Source organism: Centrocercus urophasianus, unplaced genomic scaffold (genome assembly GCF_019232065.1).
Source record: "Centrocercus urophasianus isolate 14NV4802_14NV808 unplaced genomic scaffold, USGS_Curo_1.0 seq_15, whole genome shotgun sequence".
Lineage (NCBI taxonomy): Eukaryota > Metazoa > Chordata > Aves > Galliformes > Phasianidae > Centrocercus > Centrocercus urophasianus.
Window position 1 is genome coordinate 25,472,103 of NW_024884697.1, and position 20,160 is coordinate 25,492,262.

Here is a 20,160-nt window from a genome sequence, read left to right on the forward strand (position 1 = left end):
TCCTTTCCTTTCCTTTCCTTTCCTTTCCTTTCCTTTCCTTTCCTTCTGGCTTCCTGAGGAGCTGCTAGGCATTTTCTCCTTAATGTAATCTAGGATGTTTTGCTGCGAGTAGATAGAAGCTGAATATAAATGCTTTCCCCTCCCCCCAGAAGCTCAAATGCAAATGAGTATGTAAGCATAATAAACAGTTGCCTTTTGTCATTACTAAATACAGAAATCAATAATGCAGTATAAAATCAGTCTTAAGTTGAAATCGCATACCTAACAGAAATACAGAATGCTTATTCAGCAGGTTTTTTATTTCTGTACTGTCTGTCAGCTGAGTGATAAAAATCGTCTATGGTACGAGTTAATTGTGAGAAATCTTCTGTGCTTTCAAAAGATGTAAACACAAATCTGTTTGCAGAAACAGACAAAGCTTTGTAGTGATATTTTAAAAGCAGAAGAAATAAAGAATGATAGCTAACACAATAAATTTTAATTACGATTAAAATATAATTGAAGGTGATTAAAGTTTTGTCTAATTAAAGAAAATATGCCAGTCATTAAGACACTGGATCATCATTTTCATTTTATTTTGTAGCTCCGAATTTTGTAGAAATTGGAAATTTGTAGTTCTGAGGAGATTCTAGGGCTGTTAAGTGCTGCCGTTATCCTATCAGCTACCATCAGATGCTTTATATGGTGGCATCTTACAGTTCTCTGTTTTGCTTTGTCCATGCACAACTCTTCCTGCATGAATAGTCTAATAATGTTTATTCATATATTTTTTTAAACTGAACTCTTTAGATTTGGCTGATAATTTTATTGTTCTTTCTCACCTAATTGCCTCCATTAAATTAGTGCTGACATACATCATCAGCATGGAATTAATGAAAAATAAATTGTATTAATTTTGTTATATGATAGAAAAGGAGTTCATTTTTTCATAGGAGAAAAGTTAATGATTTATCTTTCTATCACCTCATACAAAAAAAGTATCTCTAATGCCTTCATTGCATTTCTTTTGTTTGAGTATCTTCTCCATCTCCCCGAATTAGATGCTGACCAAATTGGAAGCCTATTCCTGTTTGACCCTGTCTCATTGCTGACTGTTGATTAAACCTTCCTTTCTCAGAGCAGTAATCTTATCTTCCACTTTCTGTTCTCCATAGAGATAGCTATAATTACTTGCAAATTGAATTCAGTGACTTTCTGGCCATTACAGTATTGCACAAAATTCTGGTTACATTTTGATGAGAAAGGTGGTGTCTTCAAACTAATTGGCTCCTCCTCATTTCTCTTTGTTTTTCATTGTGTCTGAGAGATTGCTTCTTCACTTCAATTGAATGTGCATCCTAATAAAATCTGAATGGCTCTATGTTGTGTCTGTATAATGTAAATGACCTTAGTTAGCTCTAATTGATAATCAGGTAGCCTGATTTATAATGAGCATGGAAACTTGTCAAATGTTAAGTGATGCTCATAAAATGTGAATTATTTTATCTTCCTTTTTCAGGACTTTTATTTCAGACATATGTTTCCTCAGTTACGATGTGTGTGTAGCTGCTGTTGGCAAGTGGCGTCTTCACAAACCCATGAGTGTGGAGTTGCTATTACACGTACCTCACCAGTTTTTGTGTTGAGCTGACAGTACTCAGGACCTCTCTGGCTTGTCTTGGCCTGCCTGTAGCTTCGTTTTGACTCCTAACATAATTTATCTAATGACAAAACAATAAATTACAGCTACTTTATTGTAGCTCTTGCTTAGCTTTGTTCAGCTGTGTGATACTGCTGCCATCTGTCTCTTAGGTGAGAATGACAGAATGGTGGCTGATGTGGGAGTGTGCCTATAAAGCAAAGGTGTTTAACTGAATGCCTCCACGTGGAAAAAAATTATATCCATTCACATCCATTGAAACTTGCTGAATGTTTATGGAAACCAAAGAGTGGATGTGAGCACAGTGACGCAGTGGGTGGTGCTTTGCAGCTAGTAGTGACAGTGGGTCAAGTCTGCTCCTGCAAATGTTTGTAAGCATGGCATGCAGGCTCTTGTTCATTACTGGCAAAAATGCATAGGAAATAGTGGTGACTATGTTGAAGAAGAGCGTTGTGTAGCTGAGAATATTCTTTATCAAATCATGCCATTGTGCTCTTTGTATCTGTTATAGTTTCTATGGAAATAAAGAGGAGGCATTAGTTTCAGAGCAACCTATGTAATAGATAACTATAACATGTAGTTACTATGCCTAGAATTGGTTCTCTGTAATCAAATGAAATGGAACACGGGAGGGTAAAGATGTACAATGACACCTGAGACTTGAAAGTACTGCCCATGGAGTAAATGCTGGAAGGCTTGTATTTAATTATGTCACTGTAGGGTCAAATACTGTAGGGTCAAATCAAATTGTAAGTATTTTAGTATCATTGTAACTGGACTCCTTAGTTAGACTGCTATACATACTGTTAGGAGTAATGAGTTCCTGGCTTTTCATATACAGCATATTATTTATTTTTATCTCTCCTGTACTGAAGTCTCCACATCTGTTCACAGTATTCCCAACGACGTCTCACCAGCACAGAGCAGAGGGGCAGGATAACCTTCCCAGCCCTGCTGGCCACACTTCTTTTGATGCAGCCCAGAATACAGTTTGCTTTCTGTTTTGTGAGGGCACATTGCTGGTACGTGTCCAGCTTCCCATCCACTGGTACCCCAAGGTCTTTTTCAGCAGGGCTAAATATCCATATTTCATTGATTATGATGTTTATTCTCCTGACTTCAGCATCTTTACAAGATTTATCAGTTATCAGTTCTTCTGCTCTTGCCAATTCCCTTTTCATTTGGAAGCTGGGTCCTCTGTAATACAGCTGTTAACTTGAAACCTTGGTCTTCAGAGGTTCTTCAGACATAAGCAGATGACAAATTTCATTTTTGGATAATGAATGCTGTGAAAAGCAGAGTTCTAATACTGTTCTTCCCACACATGAGCAAGTGTTTCATATTCATAGAATCATAGAATTGCTCAGGTTGGAAAAGACCAAAATTAAAAACAAACAAGCATATTAATTAATTAATTAACTAATTAATTAATAAAAACCAAAACCACACCTATTTAATGAATGAATAAAAAATCATCTGGAAAAGACCTTAAAGATCATCAAGTCCAATCACAACCTAACCATACTACCCTAACAACCCTCTGCTAAATCGTGTCCCTGAGCACCACATCCGAACGGTTTTTAAACGCATTCAGGGATGGTGAACACCAAATTCTTGACAGACAGCATATTTCTCAAGGTAAAACTAATCTGCCACTGATGAGCTTTTGATATTTATCTTGGGTTTTACCTAAACAAAATTATTCATGGGAATCTGTGAAATCTTAGAAAAAACAGTCACCTTATGCAACACCAGTGTACAGTATCTGATTAATGTTGTTGTTGTTTATGTGATCTGGGGCAGTGACAAATGTTTTTCTTTAGGTTTCCAAGGAAACAGTGAAGTGGAGGTATATGGGGGTATGAATACACACAAGGGGTTTTGAATATGCATACTTATGTATAACAGCATCTCAAAATATAGAAGGAACAAGATTGACAGTGGGCTAAGTATCACTATTTCTAACTGTCCAACAGATCCAACCTAGCTTTTTCCTTCCAGCAATGAAAAACTTTCCACCTACTCTGAGAGTGTCTGGATTTTGCCTCTGCAACCTCTTACCAATAGGGAAACGACATAGAAGGCTCCTGTACTACAATCTGACTGCTGTATGGTTTATTTTATGGCTTACACTGATAATAATTATTACTATTTCCTAAATTTACGTGGTTACCACAGAACAAATTACCGTTGCTGGGATGATTAATGTTCATAGTATTGAATTTAGTTCTTGAAATAAAATAGGCTTCAGTGAATGCTTTTCCTTCTAAGATCTACTTATGCGCTTAATTGGAGATGTGTAGGTGTGTTGTTTTTCATGTTAAGAGAATGGAAGTCTGGTCAGAACATCACATTCTCCATAGGTGCCAAAATAATGTATCATAAATGAAAATAAGAGGAAAAAGATTGTCAAGCTAATCAGATCTCTGGTCTCTTACATGCACGAGACTGGATTAGCAATACTAAAGGCTGATTTTTCAGGCTGTAATTTAGAACCATTGTAAAATTCATTCATTTAAATATAACATGCTTGTAGGGAAATTTTCTGCCAAAGCCCGAAGGACTGATAACCTTGTTGTTCATTTTGTGTGTGCATGCTATTTACTGAAGCTTAATCTGAATTTAATTATGACTTGACTGAGATTCTTCTTTATCTTCAGTTGTTGAGTGTATGTGAAGAGTTTTATCTTCCCCTTGATCTGTCTGTTGACACGTGATATGCTGTAGTAATGTTGAAGGTCAGGGAAGATTAATCTCTACAAGCTGTATCCTGACACTTGTCTTTGTGATTACTTTTGAAATAACCATAAGGCATTCCTGTTGTTTTTGCTAATTTTAGCTCTGTCTGCAATGATTTTGCACACTGCAGATATGATAGGTGAAGTTATTCTTCCTAGATTCTTGAGTAGTAAATACTGGGAAATGATTATATGGCCACCCTTGAATTTTGCCTGTCTTCTAGCAAACAAAAGAACATGACTGTTTGAATCTGATTAATATTGATGAAAAGTTTCAATCTCAGTCATTATGAAATTACTGAGTCTATGTGACAAATGCAAATTAGGCTAGATTTGTTTATTAGGAATTTTATTCTTCTGATATTGGATATTCTGATATTATATAATCTTGTATAAGGTGAAGTGATGCACTGTAATGAAATGTTCATGTTTTTCAAAGGTATAGGGAGCATTGTGGTTGTACTGTTTCCTGCATAACTCTGAAGGCAGCATTGGGTTGAAGTAAATGAAAAAATGAAATGATAGCAAATATTATTGATTGATATTTCTCTAAATTGATGTTTCTTTAATTTTCTCCAATCCAAGTCACCATCCATCTCTATTGAAACAATTTTGAGCTGGTATGTCATTGTAGTTTACTTACACATTATTAATTATTTGGTACTGATAATCACAGCCTGTTTGAATGTCTTACTTTCCCTTGTTTTTCTCTTGATTTTCAGGTCTGGCAGTTTCTCTTCAGTTGCTTCATGGAGACATAGAACAAATTAGGAGAGAGTATACATCTATGTTTACCCATGGAGTATCCATAACAAGGAAACTAGGTTTTTCCAATATTATCATGCCTGGTAAGTTGAAAAGAACAAATTTTCATTAAGGAGCAAGAGAAAGAACTGGTGAGGAATTAATGAGTACTCATTTCCTTTCCGAATAAATATAGAATTCTGAAAATTATTAAATTTTCCAGACACTTTTTTTTTGATGTAAATAAAAGAAAACTGCATCCCAGGTTGTGTATTATATACTTACTAAGTCAGTGTCAAAAGAGCATACAGAAATAGTTGTCTGCTTTCTGGAAGTGAAGACGACTGAATGCAAGATTGCTGAGCTCTACACAGATAAAGAGGCAACCAGCAGAACATGGAGCAGGTAACTTCTAAATAAGGACTCACAGATTTTCACTGACACAGTATAGCTTCTGATTTCACCCAGTTGATGCCTCAACTGATGGAAACGGAGATACTGGAAATGGATAGTAGAAGGGATGTGGAGATTTATTTTCATTAGATCGAATGATAACCAATGTTAGTGCTTGAACAGGTGCTAAGGAAGGTTGAGAGAATGTGTCACTATGAATGTGACCAAGCAAATATAGGGAGAAAACAGATAGTGGTAAGGTAGGTAAAATCTATAGGTCATTCCCAGAAATGAAATCTTTAGCCAGTGTCCCTTCAAGGGAAAAGCATATTTAGGAGCAGCCTACTTTGGCACGACTGTTGTGTTGCTGTGGTGTTAGTGAGGAATATTGTAGGGAGGATCTCACATCTTTGTTTCAGCTCAGAGTTTGCATGCAACGCCTTGGCTCTCTCAGATACAAATAATCTTCAGGACTTGCTGATTCTTACTAGGAACCTCTTTCTCCTTTATAAATACATGTCTTTTCATTCCTGTATACATAAATTGAAAATAAATCGTGGTTCTGAGACAAGAATATGTAAGCTCCATTGTTTCACTAATCAGAGGAGTCTTAACAGTCTATTAAAACTCAGTAATGAGACTCAGCTTTAGCTGTGGGCAGGCACTTGAACTTCAGCCTGAAACTTGACAGCTGAGAATTCACTGTTCTGCTCTTACTGCCAGTTAAACATCTGTCCTTCTGCATCCCTCATCAGTACTACTATGCACTTAAAATATGCACAGAGCACAAGTTCATAAAGCAGTTTCAGCATTATTACGAAACTGTTCTACTGAAATCACCACAATATTTAGAACAATAAAATGGGTAAGTTAGGTGCTATTTAATTTAAAGGTAGATTATATACATATGTTAAATGAAAGTCTTCACTTGAAATCTTAATGCTTATTAAGATTGTGTTACTGTTGGATTTCTCATTTGAATCAAATGAATATTATAGATATTATGGCTGATAATTTTGAATGCAGTTTTACAGAGCGCTCTGTAATTCCCATTAAGAAACCTTTCTTAATTTACTGATTATCTACATCTGATTTAGTGACTTTCAGCTCTGTGTTATCAAATTTTCTTTATTCTATAATGGCTCTGATTTTCCAGTTGTGAAGTAACATGAACTGCTAAAAGCATGTTGTAGCCAAGCACTGTGCAGTGAGCTGCTGCAACTCAAAGAATTGCACAGGCTCAGTTTGACCCTTTCTTATTGAAAAAAAATAATCATGAACTTTGGTGTGCTGATTTCTTAGTCCAAGTATATGCTTACCTCAGTTCAGAAAACGTACAACTTCTAGTTTGTGTTTGCTGGCATAGAAGAAATTTCTCCTAGAGGAAAATAATCATCTTATTCTTCTAATGACAAGTTCCAAGGGCTAAGCAGGGCAGTGTGCTCTAGGCAATGAAATGCCTGCTGGAGCCTAGCCTTTGAAATCCTTTTTTCTTTTAAAGCTCCCTTTTCATTTTGTATCTCTCTAGTGTCTTTTTTTTTTTCAGAGATAAATTAAGGAACTTCATTTTTTGTAACTGGAAATGGTCACTAATTAGGTCTTTTTTTTGTTGAAATTGAGTGTGTTGCTCTAATTAGCACTTAGATTAAGACTCTGAACCAGACTCTCTTGAATTATTTAATAATAAATACTACATGCTGCTTAACTGTAGTATTTCTTTTATAAGGTGCCAGATTTTAAGTTGCTCTCCTATTTTCATGTATTTAAACTCTAACTGACCTTCAGTTTGCGTTGTATCAACCCTTTTCTCTTTAGAGGGTTTGCTTCTGAAAATAACTAGCACCAGCACACATGCCATACCAGAATTTTGATGACAATAATAATACATGTTTTTGTAGAGCAGTACTTTTTATGTCACTGGAGCCTGACAGGGGTGATGCCACAGAGTGCTCTTTCCAGGACTTACGAAATTTTTTAATGATGAAATTCAAGAGTTTAAGGAGATGAAGTAGATCAGTAGAAAAAGGCATATATGATTCAAGGAGGCTATTAAATAGGTAATTCATTCTATTCTAGCTGGCAGAATAAGGAAAGGCAGTGAACACGTTATCTTAGGAGCCTAATCAACATGCATTTTTCTAGATTTAACCAGTACAGTCCTTTCCAGCATCCAAGTGTGACAGTCAACAGATGAGTAAGCTGGTATTCTTGGAAAGCTTTGTACTGCGTCAAAGGAAAACTGTGTTTATACTCTGAATTTCTATCTTAACATTTCCTGAAAGGACAGACAACCGTATAATAATTTAGTATATAAAATTTTCCTTTTGATGTTTATGAACGTACTGAGCTTTTTGAGAAATACTTTAACACATGTAGAAATTGATGGAACGTGAAAGCTCTTTCACATCTTTCTACATAAAATTTTACCTGCTTTTTCGCTCTCTTATGTAGTGCCCTCATATAGAATCTGATTCCAAATTTAACATATAGCTTTTGCAACACTGCATAACTTAAGTGCTGGATATTATGCTCATGTGTTCTGACATGTATGCATGCTTGCATTGGCTTTTTTTCCTCTTTGTAGAAAATACCTAGTTCTTTAAAGAAACCCATTGGTTAGTGTGTGGTGGTAAACCCTAGTGCAGCTGTTTATCTGAATGAGGATTTACTGAAGGGGCCAGAACTCTCTGCTAGGGCAGCCAGTTGTAAACAGACTGAGCTGTCACATGATAAGCATTGTATAGCTGCACATCTTTCTTTGTTGTGCTTATCAAACTGGAACTGCATCTGTTTTGCTTTAAGTTACAGTCTTCTTAATAATCCTAATTCTACTACTGTTAGTAAGCTTGGTACACTCAAAGCCAGAATCTATTCAGTGTGAGGCATTAGCAGATAAAGCAAGATAATCTCAGGGCTTTCTGTAGAGTTCTTTCTTCACTAAGAAATTTAGTCAGGTTGAACCATTATTTCCTGAAACTCTATCTATGTGTATTTATTCTATGCTGCTTTATGCATAATCTACAAAAGAATTCTTATTTAAAACAGCTAGAGATGTGAGTTGAAATGCTATATATATTTCAGAGTCCATAAGGCATACTACAGAATATAAACAAATGGCCTGTTGACTGATGTCTGAACAGATTTTCGTAAACAGATATCAGTTATCTATAGACACTCTTTTTCAGCTTTGGATTTCAGCCAGTGGCATTACCATTGCTGAGATCTGACCACAACTTCCTCTGACTTAAGGTCAGAGTTTATATTTCTTCCTACTCATCCAAATTATTAAACTCTTTTGAAACTAGAAAAGGCTAAAGAATTGACAAGTCTGCACAGTGGTATTGCAGTGACCATTATTTTCCCTGTATTTATGCATAAGTGGTCTAAAACAATGCTGTCTGAGCTAGTCAGTCCAGACTGGAATGTTCTTTGCTAGTAATCCTTCACTCACAACTTTTTGGTCTTTTTTGGTCTCTTCTAGTATTGATATCCCTTTGCAAAGGACACAATTAAGAATCCACATGAAGCTGCAGTATTAATTTCTGCAACAGAATTTAATACTTCCAGACTTCTTTTATGTTTGTCAAACCACAGAATTTGCATTTTGTTTCTCAGTGTTATCTTTTAAAAGTTTCTGCTTATTTAGCAGGTACAGTGAGCAGCCCAGGTTGCTGCAGTGCTTACAAGTTTTATATAAGCTTTATTATGCTTGATTTAGGAATTATTTTTCTCCTTTTTTAAACCATCATAAATGCACTGCTTTGCTTTTATTTTTAATCATTTAAGTCCATTAGGTGTCCTTTAGCAGTCCAGTTACATCTCATTGTCTTTGAAAACTGCTGAACATACTACTCATTCATCTGGGTTATTAAAAGATCATTTGTTCTTTTCATGTGCAAGTATACTCTCTATTTTTCTCTCTTTCTTTCTCTCTCTCTTTCTTTCTCCCTTTCTTTCTTTCTTCCTTTCTTTTTCACAGCTTTTAAAATGAAACTGTAACTAGAATATTTGTCTTTTTTTTTTATACAAATGATCTTACAAAATGCTGTCCATGTGATTAACATGGATTTTTCAATGATGTGATTTTGACTAGAAGCATATTCCTCCTGTCATCGCTTAAAATAAGAATCTGGAGAGCAAAAATATAGAGAAAGCTATGGAATCTGTTCTCTTCATGTGTCTGTGTAGCTGTCACTGGACTTGGACTTAGTAAAGATTTGTTGATTTTAGGAAGAGAAAAATATGTTTCACACCCTTCCATGTTTTTCTCCTATGAGGAGTGGTATAATTTTTCCAATCTTCATCAGTCTCTGTGGAGTACAAACAGCCTAAATTTCTACCTGCCACTGTTAGCTGTTCTGATATCCAAGAATCCAGAAATATGTATTTTTAATTATTGAAAGTAATATTGCCTGGATATATTAGTTACACAAAATATATTTAAGCACTATTGTCAAGTAAAACACCCTGAATTTTGACCTTTCACAAAATTGTAGTACTCTGTGGGGAATATGCTCTGCTTTCCAAATCCTATTTCAGTACTTTTTAGAAGCTTTGATCTTTTCTACCAAAGGAATTATCTTCCTTTCTATTTATCTTTCGAGTCACTGCAGAAAACAAAGGTACTAATACATGACTCTGTACCTGGTTAGGCAAGTGCAGGGAATTTTTATATTGTTTTCCTTCTCCTTCCCATATTGTCTCTCTTCTTTTTGATTCATTAGTAACCAAAGGAAAAATGGAAGAGGAGTATGGAAAGGGAAGAAAAGCCAGAATGTAATTGAACTTCCCTCAATTTACAATTTCTGTATGAAATCTAACAAGTGCCAGAATTTACACCTGTGACAGAGCAATCCTAGATATATGCATATATTTGGGTTGGATATTAGGAAAAAATTCTTCCTGGTAAGGCTTTGGAACAGGCTGCCCAGGAAAGTGGTAAAATCACCACCCCTGGCAGTTTTCAAGGAAAGGGTAGGTGTGTTATGAGGGACATGGTTTAGAGGGCATGGTGGTGATGGGCTGATGGATTAGATTATCTTAGGGGTCTTTTCCATCCCTAATGGTTCTATGATATGTACAATTTGGGGAATGAAGGGCTGGCTAGCAGCCCTGCAAGAAGAGGTCTGGGGATTCTGTTTGACAACGCTTCAAATATGAGTCAACAATGAGTTCCCTGGCAGCCCCAAGGGCCAAACGATGCTGGAGATGCCTCACCTGCAGTACCGTGTGCGGTTTTGGGCCCCACAATGTAAGAAGGATGAAAAACTAATTAGAGTGTGTCCACTGAGGACAGCAAAGATGGTGGAGAGTCTTGAAGGCAATACAAAGAAGGAGTGGCTGAAGTCCTTGGGTTTGCTCAGCCCAGAGCAGAGGGGAGGCTTGATGGCAGCTGCAGCTCCTCACAGGGAGCGGAGAGCAGCGCTGAGCTCTGCTCTGTGTGACAGCGACAGGGCGAGAGGGAACAGCATGGAGCTGTGCCAGGGGAGGGGCAGCTGGGGGTTAGGGAATGGTTCTACATCAGAGGGTGGTGGGCATGGAACAGGCTGCCCAGGACGGTGGGCATGGCACTGAGACTGTTGGAGTTCAAGAAGCACTAGGACAATAATCTCTCAAAATTCAGTTAAATTCCTCCCCAAATCAACAGATCCAAGCTTTCTGTTAAACAAGCTTGTAAATCTTTAATTCCCCGCTGTTCATATCAATTTATTTTACATCTCGTTAGAAGGGAGAGCAAGGAAGAGCAATCATGCAAGCTTGATCTGCATTATGTGTAAAATCTGAAAGTTTGCAGTTTGAGAATCCCTCGTGTCAAGGACATTTCATTGGCTTCATCAGCTTTTTTTCAGATGAATGTTTTTTAGGGCTTATTGAGAGTTTCTGCAATAAAGCTGAAAATGCAGATAGCGCTCTGTTGAAAAGGGACACTGAAGTAACTGAGTAAAGGAATGGGGTTTTTTTTCATCTTATCCTTCATTTTAAATGCCAAAACTTACTAAATCTAATAGTAAACAGGCAGTATTGTTACCAAAGTTACCAGTGCTCCTGCAATTCCAGCACATGCAGAATTGTTTTAATTTTTCCTTAATAGTATTACTGATATTCTTGTTTATATAAAAACTAGCCAGCAGTACAAAAATAACAGAAATGCTCTTGTTTCTTTCTGCCCGTCCCCTTAATGCAGACAAATTTGCGCATGTTCACCAAATAAGATTTTGCTGACTGTCACTCGTAAGGTTCCAGTCTCAGACCTTTTCTTCCAATGTTTGTATTTGAGCACTCATTACAACATTCTCTCATTCTTGAGCTCTATGTGAATATTACTGATCAATAGTAATTATTATGAGTCTGTGTTTCTTGCAAATAGCAAAATTTTCTTTGCCACAATAAGCAAGAAATTTGCTATATGGAGAGAAATTATGGAACACAAAGCTTGCTGGTGGTTGTCACAGCCTTTAAATCTTATACTGGAAGCTTCAGTCACATCTCTGAGATTTGCCCTGTTTCTTATAAGTACTAGCAGTATTTCTCCCTTTAGATCTGCTTTTTTTCCAGGTTACATTCACTGACAGGAATTCCAACTGCTGTTTCAGTATCACCTACAGTGCAAAACAGAAAAGAAATTGTTTCTTTAGGGGAAATTCACTTACTACAGTGATGAAATTATCTGTGAAATGCTATGTGCCTGTATGTTCCTGATTTGATCTCTTTAACAATGTCCTTTAATACATCCTTCTGCACTATAATTTTTCACGAATGGTGAAGAAATTGCATAACTTGAATTTAGTTTTGATTTTTTGTTTTGAAATTAAATACAGATCTGGAACTTGACATGAATTTCTAATATGCTGCTTTTAAAAAAGACCAACTTGTTTTGTTTGTTGATGTAAGTATATCAGCCAAGATATACTTACAGCCTCATAGCTGCTAAGAAGCACTGAGCATACTGACTCAAAGGAGGCAATGTGCTGTAAGAGTCTCTGACCCTCTTATCAAGTCAAAATCACCACCATCATCAGTGTGATTTGTTGAGATCTTTCTTACTGACAATGGCTACATGGCACTTGCCCCATTCTACAAAGTCTTTTCAAAAGGTTTTCTATAAAACAGTTTTCATCCACAAGATTTAGATCCTGCATAATGCCATTTCATCATGTGTGAAATCTTTTTAAAATCTGTTAAATGCATACTTAAGGTATAAAACAAAACAACTCCTCAGCTTGCATTTTACAAAGATGTAAATTTACCAGAACTTTCTATAAACAAAGTAATATTTTATGCCCCTGTTCAATTCTTGGTTCTAAAGGACCTATAATTCTGCACAAATCTTTCTAGAAGGCACCCAGTAACCAAAGCAGCTTGTGAGTTGTGTGTAATTATTTTCAAATTAGCAGTTGCTCTCAGGATAGTTCAGATTTCCACTAAACTGCATCTATCAGAGATGACAGTCAAATACAGTCACACTTCTTTGTTACAGTGATAAATAACCAAATTGGAATTTATTTTACTAGAAAGCTTTTTAGAGAATGGCTGGCAAATTAAACTCCGTTTCTAACAGACAGTTGCTTTTGATCTTTAATAGCTATCTTCAGCTTGAAAACATCGTTCCATATTAAAGTGCTACAACAAAGTTTGCAATTCTAAATGGGATTGGAATATGAGAAAAGTTGTTACAATATCTGTGTTGCAGTTGCAACTCAGAACTTCCTCAGCAAAAGCAATTCTGATCTTTTGACACATAGGTACAAATACTTCTAGGAGACAAAAAACAAACAAACAAAAACAACAAAAAAAGGAACAAACACTGCATTCATACACGTTTTCATGATGCATGTTCAGCTCTGCAGTGATTACGTATGTTGCTCTCATTGGCTGAGGATCAGTTGTGAAGCTTCTGTGAGCCAGGGGCAGCCTGTGTGTGAGTCTATATCTAGGGGTACATCTTCTGAGCAGCAGCAGGCCTTAACTTGTATGCAAGCTCCTGAATAGTGATAATTCAGCCTCCTATTTGTGAAGAAAAGAAAGCCTGCAGAGCCATCCCATAATGAAACTGCGTAGCAGAGATAATGGGGCCCCTGAGCATACATTGTCATCTCCAGCCTGTGAATTACTCTTGGCTCCTTTCTCTTTTCTGGCTTTTTAAAGTTTGTGGTTTAGACAGCATCAGGAAGGCTGACCTCCATTAGATAAGTGTGTTCTCCAACGGTCTATTTTGTGGTTGTTTTTGGGTTTTAATTGGCCTTTCCTTTTTCTCCTTTCATTTGCCCGTGTCATGTAATTCATCCATCCTCCACTCAAGTTTAGTGCTTGGATACCTCATTGTTAGCTGAAAAGAAGTCATGAAGCTGCTTCTGTTTCTTCTTAGGTCAGAAACCTTGAGCTGTAGTGTGCCTGGTTAGCACCTACATCTGTCTTAAAAAGGATTTGGAGTTTTTCCTTTTGGCCTATAAATAGTGCTTTCAACATGTTTTTGCCAGGTCGAAGCTGAAATGTTTTGGCAGGACCATTTGAAGAGGCAGTTACTGCCAATTCTATGCTGTACACATTTTGATTTAGCAACTCAGACATTTCAATTCTGCATCTTTCACATTCAATTAAATTCACTTACCATAACAAATGTCCCTTCAGTGTGTGCATTCAACACTAGCGCTGCATGGGAAATCAAGGCTTTATGATCAACCACACCAATACAGGTTTGCAATTCTTTATTACATTCTGTGGAACTTTGATTTCCATCTTTGGTTTCATCGCTAACCCTCCCCTTGTATATGCAAGCTCTTGTATGAATGCCTTGGATGTAACTGTAATATTTTTAAATGTAGTTTTGATTAGCCAAACAAAGTAGTTTGGGGTCTACTGGGTTGCTTCTGTAATTAGCACAGAAGCTACGGATATAATTTTTCAACATTATGTGTTATTGCCTGAAAAGAGCAATAACAGTTTCCCTAGATACGCACTGATCCTCACAATTCATCCATTTGCCAAGAGAGGACTTATTAATTCTTACTCCAGCAGGGATCAATGCCAAGCTTTGTTTTGCTGCTTTGTTCTTTGTCATCTTACATCTAATCTGCACCAACCTTCTGTTTTACCTGTGGTTGGTTGTATCATGTTAACTTCAGTTTTTATTGTGATAGTGGCTGGAAGATATCTGTGCTACGAGGAGCAGGTTTCTTACACAGCAGGATGATTCAGAGAACTCATAAGCACAATGCGTATCTTCTTTAATTTCCTTCTCTCCATCTTCTGTTGACTCAGCCTATAACCCACATGTCCAGAAGTGCCATTTGTTTCTCGGGAGTGATTTATCTTTGCAGAACACATTTAATGAATCTTTGTGTTTGTGGTTCACTTTCTTGTAGCCTTTTCGTTCCCAGAAAACTGTATGATAGCCTGAGACAAAACTTAATTACTGTGGGGTTCGATCCCATTTTGTTTAAAACTTATTAACTAGATGCCTACATCCACATGTTCACTGCACACTCTGGAAGCTCTGATAAATTCAGAAAGCTTGAAGAAAACCAGTTCTTATAATAACAGGATTGAGGCAGAGACAGCAGGCAAAAATGAGCTTCCCTTTGTTTTGAAAGAAAACCCTTGAAATGGTCTAGATCTTTTGTACCACATAGCTTCATTGTAGTTAGACGTGGGCTTGTCACCTTAGAGTTGAGCAACATTTTCTGTTTTCACTTGCTTATTACTGTACCGAACTTGATGCTGAAATTAGCCATTGTGTGTCTTTATTTCATGTTGGTATTTCTGAGCATTTAGCTGGAATACGTTGCTTTTTCTCATCATATTTGAAAACTCTGCTTGCCTGTTTGAGATTCAATTTTATAGGCTTTCAATTTTATATGTTTTCAACCAGTAATTAAAAACTGATTTTATCTAATATCTGAGATGTCCCTTGTGTGTTTCTTTGTAAATTCCTCACATTTGTTCCAGTGTAAGACAGTAGAAAATCTCAGTGCACATACATCTAGAGGAGATTTATTTGAGTCATGCAGGTACTTCAGCAGAAGATAGTATCTGCACTTGCCAAAGTCTACCTCAAAGCCTAAATATTAAAGAACTTTGACTTTCAGGGCACCCTGTGGTTTTAATTACATCTCTTGCTAAAAGCATGATGATATAACATGAGAATTATCCATCTGGTATAGAGATACTATAGGAAAAGTGTTCATATTCTTGTAATCAAATATGTAATTATAATTTCCATAAATGAAAAAGTTTAGTGAAAGGAACGTAAACAACAAATTCAAACATTGTCTGATGTTTGAATATTTCATAAATCAAGATGGAATCGTTTTTACTGGAAGAGAATTTGCAATAGAATCCACTAGATTAATTTTGTACAGATGATCTTGTCAAGATTTTGAGAATTTCTGTCAAGGAAGATTGAAGCAATGGCATTTCTACATTGGGGAAGTAGAAGAGGTTAAGATATCTCCAGAACAATGTATTGAGAGTTAAATAAATTTTTAAAAAGTCATTCCAAATATATTTATGTATGCTTTTATCACAGTCTTCTTTCCTTTTCCCTTTCCCTGATTGAAGTTCACTTCCCAAATCCATTTTTGTTACTTGAATCAGCAATTCTATTTTCTGATAAGTCTTTGTGTTTATTTTTACAACCCCTCTGACTTTTTAATCTTTTGAGCTTTTACTCATAGTATGTTCACATAAATATTGCACTAAAGATTTATTGGAAGCTTGGTTTTAAGTTCTTAACCTTCTACTACCCTTATCTAAACTGTACAAGGTTTTTCTGTATTTTAGTTGAAAATAGTGATCTTTTGTAAAGCAAAAGTGAAATTTGTGTGAGTTCTGATCAATACTGACAAGGCCAAACTTAAACCAGAAGCTACATTTTCATAAAGATTACAAAATGTCAGATATGCTGCATGCTATGAGAAAAGGAAGCTGTTGTTTCATCTGCCTGATGCAGACTCTATCCTTGATATATAGCCCATAGCTGACATTATTTTGGTTTAATTTTCTAGTTTATTTCAGTTATCTCCCTTCTGCTTTTCTGTCCATCTGTTTCCATATAAATCATCATATTTCATATACATCATTGCTTCTCATATAGTGTGAGTCCTAGTCTCCACTTGCATTTAATTTGCCTTGCATGAAAGTGGAAAAAATATCACATTTTCTTAGAATCAGATGACTGTATGGCTTACTCTGAGACACTGAAAACAAAGTAGAGCTTCCTGAATGTTTGCAGCTAAGGACAAAAATTATTTGACCTATTCTCTCATTACACTGATTATGAACACAGCCAAGGGTCTGTAGGGCAAAGCAAGACAGGAATTGTGCAAATACATCTTCCTATGTCTTTTTTCCCAGTGAGTTTTTTTTCTTTTTTTCTCTTCAATGAGTTTGCACATTTTTAAAAATCCTTTAAAAACAGACACTGTTTTTGAAAGACTCCTTAAAGTCTATGAAGCTGTGATTACTTTTTAAAAATACTTTTTTTTTTTTTTATTTAAATCTTCTTAAATCAGAGTATGCTCTGCTTAAAAAAAAAAAAAAAAAAAAAAAAAAAAGCGAGGTTTTCACTGAGTTTTATCTGGGCTAGGTCATGAAATCTGTGGTGAAAATGTGCTTTTGGTTATATTTCAGTGCAGACCTCATGGAAAATGAAAAGAATTCCTTGCTGATAAATAATGCGTAAATGCATAGATGCAGAATTCAATTTAGTCTTTATAGAGATATTGCTGCAGATAGAAATTGTATGCTAAACCCAGTTATACTACAAACCTTCCATTTTTTATTACTGTGTATTTTCTTCTGAACATGAAACTCCTGTTTGTGACTGATGTCCAGCTCTAACCTGGACCAATTCTAGGATAAGCACATGCGAAGTAAGGACCCAACATATTGTGTGCTCTTTGGTGACCATACTTGTAAATCTTTTATAATAAAAGATAAAAAAAAAAGATCTATTTAAGTGTAGAAATAATCAGCATCTAATAACTTTAAAGGTAATTTTATGATTTGACTTGTAAGTAAGTTATGATTTGACTTGTAAGCTCTACTGCTTCAGATCTAGTGTCTATCTAGCTGGCTGTTGTAAACAGGCACTTAAGAAAGAGAGAGAACTGGACAGGAATATTTGCATATGTGATGATTACCCCCGATGTTCTCTCAGCCTCCAGCTATTTTCAGCTCAAGGGATTTCATGAGCTCTTTGTTACTGTCTGTTTCATATCCTTCAGTGGATCTGTCTTCCAAGACTTCTCTGTTCTCCCCTTGAACCCATACTTTCAGATCAAATTTCTAATATTCACAACATCCTTTGGAAAGTTTTGGGTTTTCTTTCACAAGTCTGGTGTCCGTTACATGAATAACCACTGCCTTTGGCTCATTTTGAAACTGGGTACCAGAGACTGATTTAGAGGTTGCACACACTTATTAGTAGTTCAGCTTTTTCATCCTTGACTTCATATCGAGCTCTTAAGTGAATACCATCTGCTCCTGGTATTTATTTGTGCTGCCTATCTGTACTCTAACATCTTGCATCAGTGTGTCAGTAGATAGACGATTACAAGGTAATACAATGGCAATTTTCCCCTTCTTTTTAATGGGTATGTTTCTTGAGAGTTTGATAATAAAGTTGGATTTTTTTTTTTCTTTTCAAATTGACAGTGGTTTAGATTGTGCTTTAGAGAACTCAATTTTCATATAGTGATGGAATAATGTTATAAAATATCAGAAGGCTGTAGCAAGATTAATGTTTCTGGTGCTTAAAAATCACTGCAAAGTTGCATGCAGCAAAATAAACACAAGAAATATGAAACACAAGAGCAGGTCAAATTCTTCCTGCACATTAAAACAAAGCTGAAAATTGAAGATGAACTGAATATTTATCAATTATAATCATATTTGACTTTTTAATAATATGCTTGTAAATACACAAAACTGTTGTTTTTTTTCTCTGATGCACAGTGAAAATCAGCTTTAGTGCTTAACTTGCATTTCACTAGATGAAAGCAAGTATTCTCAATTTCTTTTTCTTTCTAGCATTAGAATTTTAGAAGATGCTCCTGTGGTCATGCTGTTTGCCCTTCATTTTTCCAGAAAATTCCAAGTAGTTCTAGAAGTGTTTGTTCAGAAGTAGGTTAATATTTACTTCTTACAAAAAAGGTTTAGAGTTTCAAAGAAAAGTGTGGCTTCCTACCACCACTTCTACTGCCTAGTCTATGACAAAACCAGACTATTCTTCTTTCATTATCCATAAACTTTGTGGTTTGTATTGAATTGAAACTAAAGTCAGCATAGATCTCATCCAGAAGTTCTCAGTAAGGCCTAATGAGTTACTTATTCTATTGATGGACAAAAATGGAAAGATTTTCAATTTAAACACGTAAGAGGTATTGTTTAACTAAAACATATTAGTTAACTCTTATGTAGTGCCTGCCTTGGATTTGTGCCTTGAATATGTTGCTGAAGATTTTATTCTAAGAAACCTTTCCAACAACGGTAAAATAAGTTTGCTTTTCATTACTGATCTTCAGGATAACCTATCAATGTAAAATATGTTGAGGTCTCTTAAATGAGAAAGAGAAATGAATTCTAGCTTTTTTTTTGCTTTTTCAAAGAGTAATGAGCCAAGTAGTAACTTTATTAGAGATTAAGTGTAAAAAAGTTCTAGTGAGGTGTCTTTAAACAGAGAAATGTGGAGATTAATTGAGAAAAAAATATGTTGATATTGCTGTAGATTAAAGAGGAATGAAGCCAAGCTTCAGTATGGATGGAGGTGCCATGGGAAATACCAAAAGAGCTAACATGAATAAAAGTTGCCAGCATTGCTTAGTATAGCAGATAATCTACTGGGCCTTTATCAGAATGAAGCTTTGTTGGTTTTCTTGGTTTATGAAAGTTTTTACTGGCTTTCTTTCTTGTTATTAAAATCTGAAAATGATGATAAATTGTGATACTGTTCTTTGAAAGAGAAGATGAAAGTCTACTTCTCTTCACTACTACAAAGTAGTGAAAAGTAATCAATGTGAACTGACTTTTGCACATGTTTTTGTTTTTTTTTTTTTTTAATAGGTGAAATGAGGAATGATTTATACATCACTGTAGAAAGAGGAGAATTTGAGAAAGGAGGGAAAAGTGTGGCCAGAAATGTGGAAGTGACAATGCACGTTGTGGACAGCGGTGGTCAGATTTTAAGGGTACTTTTGTTGTGAATTTGTCCTTGCTGTAGTTAACCTTGATACACTTCTTCAGAGTAAATCATCTTTAGGTGCTGTTATTTAACAAATACAAAATTGATTGTAAGAGGTCTTATATATATTTTGCTCTGTATAGGTATTCAAAGCATTTCCACTTTATATGTTTTATTTCTGTAATCAATTACACGATCCAGATAAACACCTAAAATCACTAATCAAATAACTAATGATTTCATTAAGATACTGTAAAATGTTGAAGCAAGATTACATTCTGGAGAATTTTTGATTTGATGATTCTTAGTTTAATTCGAAAGTACTTTTTTCATATATTTTGTATGCACTTTTTTCCTATCTTCTGTATGATGTTGAGAGTTACAGGGTGACAAAATGAAGAAAGACACATACAGCCTGGTTCAAACTGCATACCTGCATGCATATTTGCAAATTGAAGTTGTATGTG

At 35.7% G+C, this 20,160-nt stretch overlaps 1 protein-coding gene across 2 annotated transcripts in view; it reads left to right on the forward strand.

The window, feature by feature from the left end:
• The window catches only part of DOCK4 (dedicator of cytokinesis 4), a 238,741-nt gene that overhangs the window by 129,257 nt on the left and 89,324 nt on the right, over positions 1–20,160 (forward strand). For both annotated transcript variants that reach the window (XM_042815926.1, XM_042815927.1), the window contains exons 13-14: positions 5,100–5,225; positions 19,576–19,700. In XM_042815926.1, the coding sequence (XP_042671860.1) occupies positions 5,100–5,225; positions 19,576–19,700 (251 nt within the window). The remainder of the gene's footprint in view (positions 1–5,099; positions 5,226–19,575; positions 19,701–20,160) is intronic.